Below are 23,140 nucleotides of genomic sequence, written 5' to 3'. Positions count from 1 at the left end.
CTGTGACTGCCAAGTCACATATATATGTGGTTATACACCACATATTTTTGTACTGTGTCGTATGCAGCATTGTGTCAGAAGTTTAAACTAGAGGCTAACATCCAAAATATCTTATGCAACAATGAATTGATGTTATTAAATGTTTTATGATTTTTTAAGGCCGTGCATCTAGATTCAAAATTTAATTATATCTTTTATGTCTTTTTCATCAGTTAATGTCATTTAGCATATGCAGGATGATAATTTTGTTCTTTTAAATTACATTTTTAATGTTACATTTCATTGTGGTTTTATTTCACATTTTGTATACATCATACGTCATGTTTAGATTTTCTTTAATATCTTTTAAATCTTTAATTTGTTTACTATATAAATATCATGTCAGGGCACTAATGACGATACTTCATTGTGTGCCCATGAAAAAAAGAGTAGTGTGGTATGAAATTTAATTTAATTTTTGGTTCTTAGTAAATCAAAATATAAAAAAAATGTGTTTTGGTTTCATTTATCATTTGCTGTTGGTTCAAAACTGTATGCAATTTTTTGTGGCTAATAGGCAAGTTCTTTAAGGTTTTAGTTTTGACATGGGAATTAAATTTTCAGTTAAAAATTATATTTAATGCTGACTGAAAACTATTAATCAAATGTCAACAATAATTGTAATGTTAAAAGAACTGATTTCAGTTATTACCAATTAATTATGTTACCGTATATTTGATTTTCATAGGTGGTTGTTTTAATTATCCTAGGATTTTTTGGAATCTGTCAACTCATATGTAGAGTTTTTCATACATAAGGTGATTTGTAGAGAAATAATTGTCCTACATGTAATGGAAGTAGATTAAAATTTCTTAAAAAAATATATTTTCCCACGACTGTAACAGATTTAACTTTTACCATATCAATTTTGTAAATTGCAGAGAAAAAAAATGATTTCAGTTATTTCCTTTCTTCTGTATGGTGCTACTTTAGTTAACGGCCATTTGTATCAAAGGAATCATGTATTTTTCCACCATTGGATTGTAATGCATATTCAGTTGGGTGAGAAGGTGCAAATAAAATATTACATACTTTTCATTGTAATTCAAAAATTTTTACAGATGTTAATAATTATTGATAAATCAATATATTTAGATTAGAAAAAAAAAGTTATAAAAAAATATATGTATATGAAGTTGGATTCGAACCGATGTGTCCATGGTTACAGATCTGACACGTTCTCACTTACACCACATAACTACTTGAGTGACGTGAAACAGAATTAATATTTAAACTAATATAAAATGCTGATTCGGATACCACAAAAAAGGTGATTCACTACAATGCAATTGTGTAACTGTCCACTTTATTAAAGAATTGGAAGTTTGTACCTCACTTTCAAGTGAAATAAGTTTAAATTCACCTAACCTAACAATTGTGTTATTTGCAGGAAAATTGTGTTATTTAAAGTGCAGGAAAAATGTGTATGTGTAATTTAATCGGTGTACAAGGAAGTCATGTGGTGTCCACTTCAGATTTTTTCTTTTATCTTTCTTTTCTTGAACTTCTGCTTATCTTTCTAGCACTGTTTTAATCAACTTCTTCTCTCATGGTACAACCAGCTTGTTAGCTTTACTGTTCTCAGTTGTATTGAATAGATCTCTATTCTCATTTACTCTCCTCATTATTTCTTCAATTTACACTTTATCTGCTTATTTTTCAACTATCTCCTTCATATCCTTGTTTAGAATCTGCCTAGCTTTTAATTTCCCCATTTTCTTCTTTCCTTGTTTTACATCCATACAGAAGTGCACTCGAAACATAACAAGATCTTATTTTACAAAGATCATTTACAAATTTCTTCAAATCTTTAATGTTTTCTTACTACAATTATTGCATCTTCCTGTAAAATGCTTCCTTAGCAATTAGTATTCTTGTTTGTGTTTTTTTAATTTTCTTTTTATTTATGTTGTTTTTATATTTTGTGTTATAATATCAAGAACCTGTGGTGTTTTACTTATTCTGTTCTTCATTTTTTCACCTCTACATATTAATTGATTTATTGTTTCTTATTCTTGTCACTATTGATTTTATATTTATTAAATAATACATTTTTTTCAATATACATAAAATAGTGTACAATACCTAAATCTTAGAGTTTATTTTTCATTTCCTAAATTATGAAATGTATATATTTTTTAGTAAACCTCTCCCATGTTAGCTATAGACTAATTAATCTGCCCTGGGAACATCACAAGTTTTTATTTTCTAAATAAATTAGAGAGTTGTTTTTTTGTTGGAAGTATAAAGTAAATGTTTAATTTTATTCTTTGTCTTATTCTGATACTGATTTAATGATGTAGAAGGAAAGCATGCTGTGATAAGTTGGACTTATTCATTACATATTAGGATTTTTCACACATCAGTTTCTGATATGCTTCTCATTGTGGGTATTATACATCAGCCTTCTCTGTTTCTTAGCTCTGGCTCACTACAAATTTTTTTGAAATGCATTGTAAATTTTATTCGTTGACAAATTATCACTTGATATAAAAATAACACTGCTAGTAAGTGACACTATTGTGCTTTCTTTTGATGATTACTTACTTACTTACTAAATATTACTTACTTCATATACTAAATATTTTTTTATAACAATATTTTATATTCTTTCCATTTGTTCTTTTGTAATCAGTTGTTTTAAATTATCTTTTTGTTCTCCAAACGTAAACTTTTGCAGGTTTTAACACCCTGCAAGATATTTCTTTAGTTTGTTTATCTACTGTTCTTTTTTTTGGAGCTTATTTTTGTTTTTTTTTGCATATTTTATTTATCTATTTTTTTATTTAAAAATAATGGATTAGTGAGTTATTGATATGGTGTGTGGTAAAATATTAGAGGAGCTGTCTTTAGGACTCAGTTATATGTATTTTTGCTGAAAATGATCAGCAAGACATAATAAGTAATCAGCAAGACATCATCTGTTTAGGACTCAGTTATATGTATTTTTGCTGAAAATGATCAGCAAGACATAATAAGTAATCAGCAAGACATCATCTGTGTGATTAAGTTTTATTATTTCTGTGACAGTTTTTAATTGGTGGCTGTTAGCATTGATTTTTTTTTTCTTTACAGTATAAATTGCACATTTTATTGCCTGATACAAATTATAGAATTATTACACATGTATTTGTAAAATATTTTATTAATATATGAGGGTGGGGTGAAAAGTTCCAGACCTCACACAGAAATGGCGGTAGTACACCTAACTTCGACAGTGTCACATGATTTCATTCTTCATTAGTTACTATAGAAGTTTCAAGTCGCTGCATCACTTAGTATAGTATTTACATTCCATCAAAGTGGAGAATTAGGATGTTTTTTGGAAAATGGAAAACTGGAAATTCTTGCACTGTTTAATACATTTTTCTGAAAGGCTTAAGTATAAAGGAAATTGAAGAAGAGCTTGATATAACATTGGAGACTCTTCTTCATCAAATACAACAGTTAAATGGTAGGTCGAAGAGTAAAATGGGTTGAATACGCACTAGCGATGAACCATGCAGTGTATGCCCTTCTGAGTTGATTATGTCAGAAATTATAAAAAAAGGGCATAAAATTGTATTGGCCGACAAATGACAGGGAATTAGTTAGCAAAATTTATAGGCATATCAACAGAATGCATGCACAATATTTTGTACAAACATTTGAGCATGAACAAGGTGAGTGCTAGATGGGTGCCGCGTTTACTTAGGCTCGACCACAAACAGTACTGAAAAAACATTTCAAGCTCGAGCTCTCAGCACAATCTGAAAGAATTTTTATGTCAGTTTGTGACAGTTGATGAGAATTGGGTTCATATTTACACTTCCGAGACAAAATAGCAATAAAAAAAAAATGGATTGAAAAATCTCAACCTGCTCTAAAAAAAGCTAAAACGACCTTATCCTTTAACAAAGTTATGGCAACTGTTTTTTGGATGCATGTGGAATACTTTTTGTTGAGTAATCTCAAAAAGGGTGAAGCAATAAATTGTGAATATTATGTGACCTTATTGCAGCATTTTGGTTATGAAATTAAGGAAAAACGACCGCATTTGTCAACAAAAAAAAGTACTTTTCCATCAAGACAGTGCTCCAGCTCACACGTCAGTCATTGCAATGACAAAAATCAACAAATTATGGTTCGAATTGATTCAACACCTTCCATATTTACTGATCTCACCTCCCAGTGACTATTACTTGATTCCTAATCTAGAAAAAATGGCATGGAGGGAAGAAATTTTTGACCAGTTATTGTCCCCATAGATGGTTATTTTAAGGAGTTGTTTAAATCGATGTATTGAACTGGCTTAAGCGCTCTTGGGGAACGCTGGGGTAAGTTTATAGACATTATTGGTGGTGACTATGTTGAAAAATAAATCAAAATGTTCCCAGAAAAATGTTGTTTACTTATCCAGGCCCAGAACATTTCACCCTAACCCACCGGGTTGTTCTAGTGGTTAACGCGTCTTCCCAAATCAGCTGATTTGGAAGTCAAGAGTTCCAGCGTTCAAGTCCTAGTAAAGCCAGTTATTTTTACACGGATTTGAATACTAGATCATGGATACTGGTGTTCTTTGGTGGTTGGGTTTCAATTAACCACACATCTCAGGAATAGTCGAACTGAGAATGTACAAGACTACACTTCATTTACACTATACATATCATCCTCTGAAGAATTATCTAAATGGTAGTTACCGGAGGGTAAACTGGAAAAGAAAGAAAGAACATTTCACCCTACCCTCATAATTGTAACTTAAGATAAATTGATGAACAATAACATAATTGTTTTTTTTTTTTTAAATTACTAGTTTATTTTAATAGTTCTGCTTTATGAATTTGGTTGAGGTCTCATTTCATAGAAATAACATCAAGTTTGTCACCCAACATTCACTTTGGTTCAATGGCTTCCATTTATAATCGGCGTGGCATCCCACCTGAAGTCGATTTCATTCCCGAGTGTGAACAGAATGTCAGACGTTACCTCTGCAGATGCAGTGTTAATTCGAAGTCTTTAAACAAGTCTAGCAGGTAGAGGTAGTATGCAAACCTGATCTTTAATGAACCCCGAAGAAAAAAATCTAGCAGGGTCAAATGAGGGGAGCATGATGGCCATGCAGTTGAACCTTCATGACCAATCTGCCGATCTGGGAATTGAGTATCAAGAAAATATTGGAATTCTAGGCTGTAGTGAGATGGTGCCCTGTCTTGTTGATAGTAATGGCACCCATTTTTGTCATCATTGTCTCACTGAGGAATTAGACAATTTTGAAGCATTTCCAGATAAACTATACCATTTATGGTTGCCTCCTGAAAGAAGAACGGTCGATACAGTCTTTGTTTGCTTAGGGCACAAAAATTATTGACCTTAGGATTATCATGAGCTGTAAAGTCTCATGAGGGTTTTTTCTACCCTCTATTCATCAGTTATGGGTTTTCACCTTGCCACTGATATAAAATGTTGACTCATCACTAAAAATTACATTGTTTAAAAATGTATTGTCTGCAATTCTATCCATCATTTCCACACAAAACTGGAGCCAAGCAACTTTGTCTTTATCTGTAATGTGTTAAACCATGGTTAGTTTGTACAACTTCAAGTGCATTTATTTATGTAATACATGTCAAACAGTTGTTTGTGGAATGCCAGTCTCATATGAAGCATGTTGAGTTGATTTCTTCGGACTACATGCAAAGCTTTCTCTGAGTTGTTTCATAGCAGCTTCAGGGACATGTAGGCCTCTGGGTGATTTTGTGTTTAACAGAACAGCCTGTCTCAATGAAGATTTGGTGCCAAGAGTAAATTTTATGCCTATTAGGAAACTCCCTACTGTACTCTCTACAAAAATTACATTGAACTTCAGTTGCTGATTGCAAATTGGAAACCAAGACAGATAGCAAGCACGTTTCGCAACAAGAAATGTATCCCTTTTTAACAACACTGGTGACAGCTCTGGTGGCTGAATTCAGTACTAATGAACTATGTGAGTCAAAACTTGATGTGTTTTGTTGTGAAATAAGATCTCACTTGTATCTGTAAGTTATCTAAATAGATTTTTATTTGCTTTTAAAGTAGTGAAATCATTTTTGAATCGCCCAGTATTATAGGTAATTTTGATTGCCAAGTAAATAAGTTGACAATCTTCTAAGCTTACGTGGTATTATATAAGCTTTAGAAGAATCAAGCTACGTATCTGAAATTTGTTGATCTGGAAAACATGTATGATAATGTAGAGTGGAATAAACCAATCAAGAAATTGGAGTAAATATAGAGAAAGAGGAGTTGCAGCCTTTAGAAGGATCAGTGTGAATTTTTAAAAGAGAAGAAACAAACTGATTCAGAAAGGAGTGAGACAAGGGTACTATTTGTTCGAATTGTTTTTCAATTTATTAAAAAAAGCAACATTAATAGACATTGAAGGATAAATTTGTTAGTTGGTTGGCTTAATTATATAAAGAGAGGAATAAAGGTGGGATTTTTAGGTATAAATGAGATTGTTCTTTCTGCAGATCAGTATTCTAACTGAATAGTATCTATTCAGTGTTTCATTCAGATGAAATAGCCCATATTTATTATAGTTTGAAAATAAATTAGTAAAAAACTAGTGTAATGAACTGAGAGAATAATGAGGAATCAATCAAATATGAAAAGGAGGAACTATGCCAGAAGTTAAAGAACTTTGTTTTTTGATTATCAAATTAAAATAGATATGCAGATTTGCATAAGCATGGAAATCTTTCATCAAAAAGTGAAATTTACTTGTATCTGATTTAGATCTAAGAATTAAAAAAATTCTTGAAAATATTTGTGTGATATAGCCATGTGGTAGTGGAGCACATACTGTTGGAAAAAACAGAAAGGAAAAGAATACAGGCTTTGAGATATGAAAAAGTATGTGGATCAATAAAATTTGAAATGGAAAATAATTATGCTGAATAGGAGTATAGCTTATATGCTCTTATTCATAAGAAAATCTTATAAAAAGACAAATTATGATCCCTATACATAATGATAGCTGGGATAAGTATTGTTTTTTTAAATTGCAAATAATGTAATAGGTTAATGTTTGAACAGACACTTGTACTGCTGAGTAATAGTAATTACTTTTTCCATTTGTAATTATCCTTAAATGTGTAACAGAATTAATAAAAACTCTACAGGATGACAAAGATTGGAATGTTTGAAGTAAATAACTGAGCATATAGGAAAATAAATATCCTGAGATTAAAAGCTTAGTAGCTCAGAATAACAATTAGTAAAGAGTAGCATTAAACCAGTCTAATAACAGAGGTATATTTTATATAGTACCTTTATGGGAAACTTCAGTTGTGGGAACTTTATGGGAACCTTTGATTTTGTGAAACTTCAATTCTAACTACATTTATATTTTTAAGTACATTGTTTAATTTTTTTTATTATAACATTCAGTGAATCATTTTAAAATCTTGATCATACTGTTTGACCTTGATATTGAAATCATATCATCTCTGTATTTTATTACTAGTCATGAACCGTTCTTATTCTGTTGTAAAATAATGAATCTATGGTTAGTATATACTAACCATAGATTCATTAATTCTTTAATGGTCATTAATTCTTTAATTATGTATTTAATGTAAGTTATTACCATAAAATACAGTTCACTAAACAATAGCAATCCCTAATGAAGAGTATTTTTTTCTTTAGTAATTTTATCATTACCTTTCAAATACATATAGAACAGAATCATTTTTTATTAAATACCTGTAAAAAGGTTACTTTTAATTTATGTTATACTAATTTCTCTATTATTTTAGTGTATAATTACACTGGTTTTTGTCTCCCGACTACCAATACTTAATGCAATTTTTATCCTGTTTTCAAATATGTATTTGGAATTTCTCTATCACCCAGAGTTTTTTGTAATTTTAATTTTTTTAAATATTTTAAAATGTTTTTTCATCCATTTTTCCATTGTCAAGTAAAAGCTCCTCGAGCATTATAAATATGATGGAACCAAATGAGCTAACTCAAAGGGTAGTGATGCTACTGTTGTGCAGGTTCAGACATGTACAGATATGTACTAACGTGACCTTGTGTAGCACACATTCATCAGAACAATGCCAGTTGTGAGGTAGTAGTGAACCGGTAAACACGTCATTATGAGTGCTTTGTGTGTCTGAATTATTGTGTATTACATATGTACAACTTTATTTCTTTTAATTAGTTGTTAGTTACAAAATGCCTAGAGTTTGTTTAAATCATCCTAACAATTTTTGTTGGGAAATTGTGAAGTGATGCTCAAGTTCCAAAGGCGAAACCTTACTCTGTTAGTAAAAAACTGTTAACGGATTTTATTTTGGTTGTAAAGTCGGGGACCCAACAAGGGCCTGGGACCCACATATCTATTGTTTATCTTGTTCTAGTCTTCTCACTGCATGGATGAATAGCACACGCGACATGCCATTTGCTATCCTATGATTTGCAGGGAATCTAAAGATTACTCCTCTGACTGTTATTTCTGCTTAACAAACATTAAAGGGATTTCGTTAAAATGAAAACATACAGTGGTGTATCCTAACTTGCAATCTGCAGTGAGACCAGTTCCACACTGCAAAGAATTGCCCATACAATTACAATAAGTATTGTAATTGTCATTCTGAATTTGAAGACTATTCTTCTGAAGAAATTGGCTTAATGTTTTGTAATGACATTTCTTCTCTTATGAGGAGACACTTTGTAATGAACATAACTCAACAGAATGGCGCTATTTATTGATTCTTCTAAAGTTAGTTTAAAAGCTGTGCTTCTGCATAATGGCAATAAATTTCCATCAGTACCTGTGGCTCACTCTGCTAGTATAAAAGAAACATATGAAAACTTTAAATTTATATTGGAAAAGCTTCAATATGCATTGTGTGAATGGAATATTTGTGGTGATTTGAAAGTAATTGCACTTATTCTTGGTCTGCAGCTTGGTTATACAAAGTACTGTTGTTTTTTGTATGACAGGGATAGTAGGGACAGAAAAAACCATTACATTAGAAAAAGTGGCCTATACGCGATCACTCATTGAACAGAAAAATGTGAAGCATGACCAATTGTGTAATCCTAAAAACGTGTATCTACCTCCGTTACGTATCAGACTAGGATTAATGAAGAACTTTGTTAAGGCCATGGACAATACTACTGGTTTCATGTACTTAAAACGGAAGTTTCCTAAAATTATTGATGCTAAAATTAAAGATGTAATATTTGTGGGTCCACAAATACAATCGCTAATGCATGATGAAAAGTTTGAGGAACTATTGAATCCACTGGAGAAAGCAGCTTGGCAAACATTCAAAAATGTTACTTAGAGTTTTTGGGAAATCGAAAGACAGAAAATTACCACGATATTGTCTGTCAATGATCTTATAACATCTTATAAAAATTTGGGTTGTAATATGTCCTGCACTCGCACCAAGATTTCTTCCTATAAATTTTTACGCTGTAAGCGATGAGCTGTTTAATATAGAGTTAAATGTTCGTATTGGAGAATGACCATGTGCTGTTTATATATACAGGGTGAGCAATATAAAAACTGAACCCATAATGAAACTGTTACCCAACACTTTTTATGAAAGACTCTCACATTACTAGCATGACTAGTGTATTTATATGTTACGACTGATTTTTGCTGCTGTTTGTCAGGTGGTTACATGTCAGTGCGGTATATGTTTTATTGCAGTGCAGTATTGTTTGTGTAAAATGTTTTATTCAATCCTGGAGAGAATAGCTATAGTTGAGACCTATATTTGTTCTGGATCGTTTGAAGAATCACGTCACGTATTCATAGAACATTTTTCTGAATTCCTCTATCCCAGTGAAGAGTAGCATATACGATTTAGTTAAAAAATGGCATTCAACAGGTTTGGTTTCAAATGCAAAACAAAATAAGCAACCTTCAGTTAATACTCCACAGGCTATTGCCGATATTGAAAGTAGAATTACTGCCAGTCCAAAAAAATCCCTATGTTATCCCAACAATCTATTGTTAAATACACATTTTGTCGTAAAATTCTTCATGAATTTAAAATTGAAACCACATCATGTTACAACTGTGCAATAACTGAAGGAGACAGACAAATCGAAACAACTTGATTATTGCAAGTGGCTTCTCGAAAACATTGTTGGTGGACAGATAGACCTGATGTTTATTTCATGTCAGATGAGGCATGGTTTCATTTATCCAACCATATTAATTCACAGAACACCAGGTATTGGATGGCGAGGAATCTTCACGAGATATTCGAGTGTTCACTTCACGATGAGATAATTAGTGTTTGGTACCAATTTCTGGTAATCGTAGTGGGACCAATATGTTTTGACCCCAATGTCAGAAGTTTACCTCACAATTTTCTAAAGATTCTATGCGCAATTAATTGACATTGAGAAACAATGCAGCTTCTTCCAACGAGATGGAGCAACGTATCACACGTCAAATGTTTCACTGAATCGTGTTCATGCAGCTTTCACAAATGAACGAGCTGTCAGCAGAGGACAGTGGCCTCCACGTTCTCCAGAGTTTTCTATTTGCAATTTTTTCCTTTGGGGCTTCTTTACTTAAAGGAGAGACTTTATGTATCTAATCAACATAATATTGATGAACTGAAGGTGAACATTCAACGTGAAATCAACACAATTTACAACAACGTTTGTCGTCAGATGACACTCAATATGATCAGTCGAGCACAAAAGTGCATCAATGCCCAGGGTGGTTATTTTGAACATCTTTTAACAATAAGGTAAATAAATACAACATTTAAATTACGCTTTATGTTTTTCTTATTTAATTTATCCGTATCATTCATAAAATTTCATTCCCAAATAACCTACCAATTCTGCAGCAGTTACATTATTGTTTTGGCTTTATGTTGCTCACTCTGTATTTTGTTTTTGGGGATCATCTGTTTTTAGGTCTTCAATTTATGATTTGTCAGAATTTTGTCCTTTTTTTTAAATAATCTGTTTTCTAAAGATGGAGAATGTATTTATTATATGAGCAAATTATTGGTATTTTTTTTTTTTTTTAGTATTTTTCATCGTTGTAATAGAAGTGAGAAATGTACGTTTTATTTGATTGAGAAGTCTGCATGTCAACTCAAGTACTTGAAAGTCTTCAATTGCATTAATAGAAAAATTCTCACTGTAAATGAAAAATTGTTCCTAATTCATAAGGTTCAGCTATGAAAAATCATGTTATTTTCCAATGGAGTGCTTTAAAACATGATTTAAGCAGATTTCTTCTTTTTTTTTGTATTTTTTCAAACTTTACTCTGTAGGTACTTAGACATTAGACTTATTGTGCAGCTCTTAGACAGAAGATCTTGCTTGAGTCAGTCAAAAAACCCTCATTAGATATCACGGATCCGTTGGTATTCAGGACCTGGCTTTCTCAGCATAAAAACCTAACAGGATCAGATCTAGACTTAATCTTAATGAAGAAGAAGGGATTAAGAATGAGGAAAGAGGTATTATTATTTTGACCTATCATCAGAGTTGATGGGATAATTAATTTATCCTTTTTGCCAAAGATCTTTTAAAACTTATAGTTTAGTTTACTATTCAAAAAGTGATTGTTTATCCTACTACACTACATTACTATTTAGGATATGGTTTATCCTATTTAAATAGAAAAGTTTGTATTATCAAACTACAATTAGGGTATTCCCAATGGAGATATCCAAGATTATAAAAAATAAATTCAGTCAACATTTTTAAGTTATGTTAGGATTTTTTGAGTTTAAGAAACTTCATGGCTTTTTACTGTAAGGAATAGCTCATAGTTGCATGGGACGTATTGCTAAAACTATCACCTATCACAAGTTGTATTTAATAAAAAATTTTGTTTTTTTTGTACTGTAAAAAGTCATGAACAACTGGAACCCAGGCCTCTTTTTTGACATCTGAAGCAGTTTTGTTACAGACTTGGTTGAGATAATCTCATGTTTTATTTGTTCATAAGAATTGATGTAAAATCTTATTAAAAATCTTTAGATAATTCTTTGTTATTATGAGTTCATCACTTTTCTGTTGGTGCAACAGTATTATTATTATTTTTTTCTGGTTACAGCTATTTTAAATTGTTTCTCATTCTCAGCAGCTTTCATCTCCTTATCGAGATGTTTATACATTTTATAAACTCAAACAAATATTGATACTGTAATTCTGTGTAAAGATTGTTTGTAATTTTGAAATATTGGTACATTTTTTTATAAAGTCTTTGACAAATTGATGCAAATTTGTTGTTTAAATTTTCCAATCTGATGAACATGATTTAACCATTTTTAACAAATTTTAAGCAGAGGTGTAACTCAAGGCATATGTGTGGTTGTTTCAACCTAGAAACTGTGAAAGAATTTGAGCATGCTTCTAGACAACTGTAATTTGTACCACTAAACACTTTTTCATCTTCTATTTGATAACAACTTGTGATCTATAGATTCTGAATAGGGTTTATCTTTGCCATCCATGAAGATTGTCTTGACGGAAACTGTTAATTATTAATTTTTTACGTTTTTTATTATTTGCTAAATGATTAAATTATATTTAATTTAATGGAATGTAGTAAGAGTTACATGTATTGATTGGAAATTAATTTGAATGTTTACACATTATTGGATGTTATATATTGCTTTTTCCAGGTACAGTTTTGATATTCCCATTTTGCTTCATTAATTCAAATGGGTTTAATTATACATTTTATTAATCATACAGCTAATGTCAGTGCAGTGCATAATGTCATGGAATTTGTTCCACACAGTATTGTTTTCTTTTCACTATAAATAATACTATATTTCTGCAATATGTTTGATAATTTATACTTACATGTTTTAAAATTACTTAATGGTATATTAGTAGAATGAATTTATATATTAATGGTATGGTAACTTAAAAAAAAAAAAAACCAAATTGTGTGTAATGGCAAAGTTATAAAAACTGTTTTAATTAATAGTAGAATGAATTAGTGAAATAATAAGTAGATAGGTTTTCTTTGGAAGAAGTTTATCCTTTTTATAAAAAAAAAAAAATGTTATATGTTGTAGATATAGAACTGCATTAATCGTATAATATCTTTAATCCTGCATGAGTTAAACGTGTTTTATTACGCATAGTTTTTACGTTCTTGTATTTTATATAATGAGTTCATTTATTTATTTGTGTTCTATTGTATTTTGTTTTTATAGATCTTTTTTAGATCATAAAAGTCGTGTTTTGTGTGTTTATGAGTGTTTACTGTCTGTGTAGTATGACATTGGACACACCTTCAGTATTTAAATAAAATGAATGGGTGTAAAATATGTGATGTTTAGGATAATTTACTGTTCTTATTTGAAGGTGTTAAGATAAGTTTGTATTCTTTTAGCTGATAAAACAATGATGTTGTAGGATGAAATTGTTTTATTATGTGTTGACTCATTTATTAAATATCATGCATACTGTGTGATTCATACTTTATTTCCAAGTAAAATATTTGTTTGTAAGCGATTTGAAACTAATGTATTAAGCTCAATTAATTTAAAAGTGTTTATTTTTTCAGACTTTTATAAATAAGTGTATTAACATTGTCATATATTATTCTTGTTTTGCTATTCAACATCTTGTATTGAATTTATAAATCATCTTAGTGAATTGAAGGACTTATGTCAGTAAATGGTATACGGAAGTATTTGTGTGAGTACAAGAGTAATTCGTTGTAAGCTTTCAGTTACTTCAAAGTTATAACTTGAATCTTTTATGATTTCTTATCAGTTCTTTAATAAGTTAATTATTGTCAGACTACATCAGAAAACTACACCATATCATATCAATTAATTGATTTTTATTTAATTAAATTTCTGACAATAAAATAATGTTTTTTTTTAAAATGTAAAAGGAATTATTGAAAGAGGGATAAGGTAATGTTGGTTTGGTTGATAAGGGGTATGATTGCATAAATCATAAAATTTCCTCATAGCACAAGACCATCTTCAGGAAAACCGATGGACATTTTAATAGAGTACACAGAATTTTCTAGGGTGATGTCTAATATATCTGATGATATTATAGAGATATCTCTAGTGTACAAAAATGGGCAGTCCTAGTTATATTTGTGGAATATAATTACGGGATATGTTTGAGAATCTTACGAGATGTTTTCCGGATCAGATATTTACAGTCATTGTATTAAAAAACATCATTTGTGATTTGATTATATCTCAAGTATGAGCTCTTCCATTTGTACTCCATAGTATGTCCACTGGATATCAAATTGACACCTCATTAAGTGTAAGTGTAGAATATATTATGAATATAAAATATATTATCCCTGTTCTTTGTGTTACTGATGGTACCACATGAATTATTCACATTCTTTAAAATAAAGTGACTAATTAATTTTTTTTCAACATTTTATAGACCTTTTTTTAAGAAATACTGATAGAATAAGCACATTTATATGTTTGAATAGTGATTATATAACAAGAAAAAACAGTTGCTTATTGAAGGTATTTTCATACTTGAAATAGAATAAGATAGACTCCATACTACAATTGCATATTTGTATACAGTTTCAGTAATTGCTTCCAGTTGTGTGGATATGATGGTTAAATCAAAACTAAATTTATTATTATTATTTTTTTAAAACTAAAGGAATAAAAAGGTTTATCTACTCATATTAAAAGATGCAGATGTATAAATTACTCCAGGCAATGTAATATATTACATGAAATTCATCTTATTTTTTTATGTTGCCTAAAAGATTTTAAAAAATCTCTAGGGACTTTGCTGAGATTTCTAAGGATTTTTCCTGGGATTTATGAGATATGAGGATATCTCACTTACCTTGCAAGATTGTAAAATATCATCGGGTCATCCTGCCTTTCTTGGGATAATCCACATGTCTTGTGAACATTCTGCATACCCTGGATATATATCAGACATGTGAGATAACTTTCAGAAGTCCCAGGAATGTTGTGCTATGTGAATGTAAGAAAAGAAAAATATGTGGGAACTAGGTAATAAAAGTTGTCATTGAAGTAATGATGAAAAATTATATCAGGTTTAGAAATGGGTGGGAAATTGATTTTTATCAGATAAATGTACTTACATAAGGTTAAAGATAACATTCATTTATTATTATTTTTTTGTTATCTTTGAAATCTTAAGTTTACTCTAATTCTAATTTATTATTTTGTACCAATACTTAATATAAATGGCAAATACATGGAAAATACATGAAGAGAAGGGACATCATCAAAACATGAGCTTGTGATGTTAAATTTGTAAAGGGGATCAGAGATATAATGAACAATAAAGACTTTAAGGAAAATTTGAAAAATTAAGGCTAAGATGATACAGGTATGTTAAGAGAATGAAGAAAGGGAGAGCAGATAGGAAGATACACAAGACGGAGGTATTTAAAATAAGTCCCCGGGATATTACATTGATGACTGTGTAAAGTGTGTAAAGAGGTATAAAGAAGAGGAGAGAAGATTTGAAGGTGGTTGTGAAAGAAAAGTGGCAACAGAGTAGGGATTGGTGGAAAGGCTTACATTTTAACAAGAACGGTAAACTGTACATGACTGTGGTGATATTGGCATTTTAATCTTCATTAGAAACTATTGATGATGAACCCTTATTTCTTTGCTAACAGTGGATTGGAAATCAGAATCACCTGCATATCATCAACAGTTCAGTTATATTATTTTTCATAAGATAGTTATGTTATTAGTAAATAAAGAATTTTACTGCTCGTAAATGTTTTCTATTCTTACCTTTAGTAGCAGATATTTTTGGTATTCTCATCAATAATTATTTGCTTTAAAGTGTTCTGTTGTGATGCAAATGTAGATTAAGTTAGTTGTTAATATCATTATTGATTAGTGATTTTATATTATAGCAGAATCCAGTTGTAACTGTTAAGTAAAGATGTAATTCCTGGAATTGATTCGAATGTGCATGTATACTTATTTAATGTATACTATATACATTAGAATATTTTTACTTTTAATATAGGAGTTGGTTATTAATAGCTATATAAATATTGTTTGGTGTGAATCAGGATAAGATCTTCAGCCCAACTGTAACTGATCTAACGATACTGTTGTGAGGTAGTAAACTGGTTAAAAATAAATATGTATGTGTAAAAAATATATTATAGTTATCAGTCTTATTATGCCTTGTGCACCTGTATTTTTTTACTGTTCTAAGCTTCACATTCAGTGTTTCATGTATTTTCTTGTTGTTACATTTTTCTCACATTCTCTGTCTTCAGACGGTCATCAATCACTTTCTTTTTTATCTTTTTTGTTCTGTTTTCCCCTCACTTTGTAAATGGACTCTTCATGTTGGTGATTAATTAAACTTCATCTGTAATTCATTTGTTTTGTAATCTTTAACCCATAAAGTTCGCACAACACTTTTTTATGTTGTAATAACTTTTTTATATTTTATTTCTCATTAATCTACATTTAATAACTGTTTTTTTTTTTTTTTGCTTAAACAGTACAGTTATTCATATAAAATATAGTTATCTCTGCACTTATTAGTTATTTCTAGTTCATACATTTATGATTAACCATCAAATAAAGCATGGTCTTGTAGCAATCAAAACACATTTTAGATGTTTTAGTTGTTCACTACTAAAGTGAAATACTTATTAATCATTTGAAGTTAAAAATAAACTTTGAGTTTATGGAACTTGTTTAATTTTAATTATAAGTTAACATGTAGTAATTGCTCATTATTTTTAGTTTGAGATAGGCTTTTTATTTTTTGCCCAAAAGAATTCAGTTTTTGTATTATTACTGTGAAAATTATCATGCTGATCTGTTTATTATTAATCAACATTTTTCTACTTGGTTACAGGTAAAGAAAATGCAGCGGTGACACAAAAAGACCGCGAAGAAAGGCTTCGTTTGCTTAAAGAGCGCCAGAATGAAGATCGCCAAAGAAAACTTGAAGAACTTAAACAGCAGGTAATATATACACATATAAAGTCATTTAATATATTTTAGTTTTAATAAACAACCATTTTTGTTTTATTCCCAAACAGTGGGAAAGTTTTGTAGCTGGTGTGTGATTATGTATAAATTCGACGTAATTATTGATCAAGGAATTAAATGAGAAGTAGGTCATTGGAGATGATGTATTGGAGTAAAATATGACATGTTTTGTGCTGGCTACCACAGTGGATCAGATAATGTTTCTGCTTTTCATCTGTAAGGTTTTGAATTCAAATTCTGGTCATTCTTGGCAATTTTTCATACACTAAAAAAGACATATTTTATAAGTTACTGCAATTGAGCGGGGTTAGTCAGCAGTTGCTAAAATGAATAAGTAAATAGATAACTTACATAAATGGAGTAGTATTGCTGATTTGCTCTTGCATACTTTTCATTAATTTTCATGCTAAAAGTTATTCAAAAGATGGAGCTTCAGCTTTTTTTAAATTTGTTTTACCTTTTTAAACACCCCCCAAGACAACCAGCTTGCTAAAAAGCTTAACACAGTCGCCTCAGGGTGTCGTGGCAGCACAGTCTGCCCTCCCTAGCTCCCTAGCTTGTCCGTACTTAGACATCCCATCGGGGTCTCCCATGCCTCCTCAAAAACATAATAATCACCTCTTCTGGTGATCAGAATGTTTCTCCGCAGGGGAGCTACCCTTCCCGTCCCTATGATAGCTGAGACACGCATTTCACGTGCCCTTCACAGTTATACGTCCCCCCATGCACACCTCGATTGACTTAGTCAAGCTTGTCAATCTGTAACATGAAACGATTAATTGATACAGAAAATGTAAGTGTAAAATAATTATCAGAAAAATCATCACTGTAAAGATCCAAATATTATGGTTTTTATGAAATTTTGTTTTCGACATATTAATTTTTCACACTATAAATAAAGATATCTTCTAAAGTACTATTTATATTGTTATATATTAATAGTAAAGCATTACTTAAAATATTATTGAAGCCTTCTTATATAAATCCACTTCAATAGGTGTGATTTGGTGAAACCATTTTAATTGACCAATTATAGAGGTGCTTGTGGAAATCTTGCTTTTTTCATAGATTAGGTAAAATTATTTTATTAGAGTTGAGATTTTATTGTTATTAGTGTGAAAAGCATTCATTTAGAGTTAATTGTATGCTTAATTTTTTGAATTATTACTGCTATTATACATTTGCCTCATCTTAATATTTACATTGTTCTTGATAATCAAAGATGAAATGGTATTATTCCCTTTTTTGTTAGAATTTATACTGTTATTATTCTTTCACTAATGGGGTAATCAATTATAAGATTTAAAAGGAAGAGTATTAAAATAATTTAGGATGAGGCTCTATGAATAATTTGATATTTTATTGCTTATTCTTTTTTTTTATTATTGGTTTAAATGAAATTATATTAATTTCGGCAGATATTCATGTATAAAGGGTATTATTTGGTAGTATGGTTATATTATACTAATTAACACTAAATTTATAAATATTGCTGTTGATAGATTTATTTTTGTTAAAAAGTAAATTTATTTATAGGATGTAAACTCATTAACTTTATTTATTTAGTTTATCTTTGTGTTATGAAATGTATGATGTATAAAAAATTCTGATTTCTTAAGGTTCGTTACATTTCTAACCAAAAAGGAATGTAATGCAGTGATTCTCAAACTGTGCATTGTGGCGCCGTGGGAAGCCACAGCCTCTTCACAGGGGCGCCATAAAATATTGCAAAAGCTTCATAATTAATTGAACCGAGACATCTATAATTATTAATTTAATATTAATGAAGTATAAAAATAATGAAGATATACGAGTTTTATTTATTTTTATCTCTTGCTTACGAGTAGTCATACTTTTACGTAGGGTAGGGCGCCATAGAAAAATTTTAATTGAAAAAGGGCACCGCAACTCAGAAAAGTTTGGGAACCACTGGTGTAATGTATTTAGGTTGTATGTATATATCTTTGTTTCACTGTAGCAGCTCAATGACTGAACCGATTTAGATGCATGACCCTGCGTTGGAATCCTTACGTTGCTGGGAGTGTCATAGACTATATAAATGTATATAATAGTGGAGATTTGCCAGTTTTGAAGCATAAATTTTATTGAACTGAATTGAATAACTCTGTGAGCCTCTATCACTGTGTGAGCTGGATTTGGACTGAATGATTTGAATCGATCGAATAAATATTACAAAAATAATAGAATTAAATTTACGTTAAATAAAATAAAATAATATTAAAAAATGTAAAAAATTTCTGTTTAATAATAATGAGCTAACCGTGGGGAACTGCATGTGAGGCTAGGGCAACGAGGTAATGCGAACACCTCGTGCAAAGCTAGACCATTCTTCATCATCATCGACTGGTAATAAATGAACTGGTTCCCCTGGGGAACTGTTTTGGGAGGTGGAATAGGATGTATTTATAATATCTGTGTAAACGATCATCTGGTTTTCAAAATTCAAATGGGGTATTTGTTAGTACATTGTTAAAGGCTTTTGCATGCATCAGGTACACTCTCGATCAAACAAATCATGACTATTCGGAAATGTTATACCTTCACAACCAGTATTTCAATTTTCAAACTTGAAACAGGGTATTTGCTCATATAACACAAAATTCTGTTGGAACCAAACCGGAACAAAAAGAGCAATGTATTTTTTTGGCGGTTGAGTTTTTTAATTTTTGATATTTATTAATTTACTTTTAAATATGTCTAATAAATTGTTTTATTTTAACTGTACTTCACAGTAGCTTGAATGAATATTCACTTTTTTACTATATCAAAGTAACCTTCAGTCGGTTATCTTACTTGAAAAGTATCAATTTTTTGTTTGTTTTGGTTATATATATATATTTTTTACTTATTAAGAATTATGGGCAAGTCAAAAATTCAATGGAATGTTATCGAGTTTACTGAAAAGATTGATCTCAGTAAGAGCAGTTAGATAAAGCCACTGCAATTGACTAAATGTTTGCAATTATTTTTGACATTCTTTTTTATTTATTTTTCTTATAGTAAAATAAAATTAGTTGATTTTTGTAAAATTTTGTTTGGTTTGATATGTGTGATAAGTGTTTGTATAACATTGAATCTTACACACCTTTATCCATCTCGCCCTATGCGTGTTTTCATGAAGTCACTACTCTTAAAGATTTTCATGAAATTTCTTTGTTATTCATTTTACATAAACGGATTTAAAGTAAAGTAAATACTTGAGTTCAGTATGTATACTTTTGTTTAAAATTACTAATATCCTTAGAGTAATTTGAAAATTCCACAGATCTGGTTCATTCTTAGAAGGTGTACTTTTAATTAAATTTCTTAATTATTTTTCATAAGTGAAGTTTGTTTGCGTTCTATTTATTTAATTTTGATCGTTCTAAATGGAAAGTATTCTTTTGATTAAGGTTTAGATTGTGTCGATTTTTTTATATAAGCATGATTGAGTAAAGCAGTTCAGTCTTCCTAGTATACTTATCTTCATGAAATCTTTTTATAAAATTTAATTTTTCATGAATTATAACTAAAATATCTAAGCGGTGGTTCTTCTGAAACTTACAAACTGTTATTATTCATGGAATTTATTATTTGTTTTCCTAATATTTACGTTATTTTAATATATTTCTTTATCGATAAGTTTAATCTGAAATAATTGTTTTTCCGTTTGCCATATTTATAGTCGACCTATCTCTCTTTAGCTTTCTTAAATTCAGCTTAATTGTTAATATACGGTTGGTATATGATAATGTGCAGCATGTAATAAAATGAAGTCGGTCAACTTTTCTATCCATTTTGTCGAATGATGTACTGATATGAGCTAAATTATATAGATTATTTGCTAATGAAATTTACCGGCTGTCTCACCGGTTTTATAATTCATCTGTTTTTCATGATTTATTAAAACCATCTTTTTCATTTATAAAAATTAAATGAAATCGTTGTTAGCACGTAGAAATTTATGAAATGCATTAGGAAAATAACGATGAATTTATTTGAATGAGTTAAGTTTTACCGTATTATTTATTTATTCATAATCTAAATATCTCATTCAGTTTAATATTCATCTATTATATTCATTTATATAAAATAAAAAACCCAAAAGAAAGTAAAATTCTGATTCACATGGTTCTCAATCGAAAAAACTAAGGGTACAGTAAAAAAAAAAAACAAAAAAAACATTAAGTTTCTATATGTATAAGTACCTAGGAAAGCCGTTGTTGTTAAGAGGGTGTTTTATCAATATTATGTTAATTCAAGCAATACTAGTGTCAATGAGTTCGTCATGATTCTGCCGACTCACCGTATCAGTACCGACTGACATCGCGGCCATATCTTTATACAACACTGTAATCGTTACTCATATATTAGTCACCGTATAAATTAGTCGTACAGTGGTAATGTAATCAAACGTTTATTTCTTGTTATGTCTTCTCAGTTCTATTTAAACCCTCTATCTTTTCATACGAACATTCGAGTTAATCATCAAGTTAAAATGTAATGCGTTCTTTTAAGTTTATTTGAACGTGAGTGTAGTGTATTCCTAGATTTGTGTCTGTACGACATTTGTTATACCATTATTTTGATAACCGATTCAACTGATAATAGTGCACGATTGATTATTGATATCCTCTCCAGAAAAAGGTCGCTGCGGAAAAACACATGTTAAATGGTTACAAAAGCGAATTGGAGAGTAATCCAACGGCGTTGATTTCGGATGTCGTTAATAAAACCGCTAACATAAGTGGAAGTTGTGCTGTTTCAGTGTACTATGTGATTCGCGATTATAAATCTACTAATGAATTACGGTCTAATCAGAAAACAATACCCGCGACGCGATTCGTAAAAAAGTACAGTTATTTTCGAAACGAACTGCCTACAATAGAAAAAGTGTTTACGAGCTGCAAATGATGATAACGATCTACCAGATTTTCGAAAAATAACTTTTTATAAATTGTTTAAAAGTGTGAATGTAAATACGAAAAATGGGGCCGGGAAAGTGTTTCAATTGATAGGGATGATATCATTAAATGACCTCATTGATAAAAGAAAATAAGGCAAGAAGGCCGTAGAATGTGTTATACGGATGAAATTTGAATCGACGAAGGCCACACGAAAGTTACGTTTGAAAGGATAAAACTGTGGATTTGTCAGAAGAAACCTTTCTGTGTGGCTTATCAACCAGTAATAAGGCTCCATGGAGTAAAGGTTGGCGTCTCATATTATTCGAACATCGGCAGTGATGTAAAATGTCTGATGTATTTTTGTAAAATGTAATAGCGCGTCGTTACTGATTATTAACGTTGTGTTCTTTCTTTTATATTCATCTGGATTTACAGACGCTTGCTGATCGTCTGCCTGAACGTGCACTCTGTTTACTTGAACTCTAATAAGCTAACTGAATTAGAAATAAATATCTTACTATGAATATGACGTAACATGTCCCATATATTACGTAGTTATATATATATATATATATATGACTTCGTATGTCATAAATGTATGGAATACGGTACAATCTTTTCGTGACAAATAGACATGTTTATATATTTTTTTCGTACGTGTTGTCTTTTTCCATATGTCTTAGTCACTTATATTTAGTTTATTTATCGTGCCATAATTATTCTTACTTAAAAAAAAAAAAAACACGTATTGGTTACATTACGTGTAATGCGATTTATATTATTTTTAAATACAGAAACTTTACTATAATTGTATTTATTTTAATAATGGTTTTATTGCATATAACGATTAATGTTATCATTATTAGGTAAATATTATATTTTTATTGATTTCGATTAACTTAATAAAAAATAACATGTTATTATAATATATGAATCTATTTAATGGTACAAGCAGAGATTATTACAATAACTTTGATAATTGTGGTGTACAGTAAATATTCAAATATAACTTATGTTATATAATCTGAAATGAATTGATCTAATCTTTTTTCGATAACTTATCCTTAATTGACATCCGTTTAAAATAAATCTAAATTTAAAAAGGGAAAGAGAGTATTTTTAGTAGTGATATTTTCAAAAATTGATTTAATTTTCTTAGATTAATTTCCTTATTTTAATTTTATTTAAAATCTGGATAGACTTCAT

General features: G+C 30.1%; 1 protein-coding gene across 11 annotated transcripts in view; it reads left to right on the top strand.

Moving 5' to 3' along the window:
- The window catches only part of LOC142327940 (uncharacterized), a 452,389-nt gene that overhangs the window by 335,909 nt on the left and 93,340 nt on the right, over positions 1–23,140 (top strand). For all 11 annotated transcript variants that reach the window (XM_075371342.1, XM_075371336.1, XM_075371339.1 and 8 more), the window contains one exon: positions 16,891–17,000. In XM_075371342.1, the coding sequence (XP_075227457.1) occupies positions 16,891–17,000 (110 nt within the window). The remainder of the gene's footprint in view (positions 1–16,890; positions 17,001–23,140) is intronic.

The sequence above is a fragment of the Lycorma delicatula genome, chromosome 7, assembly GCF_047948215.1.
Source record: "Lycorma delicatula isolate Av1 chromosome 7, ASM4794821v1, whole genome shotgun sequence".
NCBI classification, from domain to species: Eukaryota; Metazoa; Arthropoda; class Insecta; order Hemiptera; family Fulgoridae; genus Lycorma; species Lycorma delicatula.
Note: the sequence above shows the minus strand (reverse complement) of the source record. Positions and strands in the feature narration are given on the sequence as shown.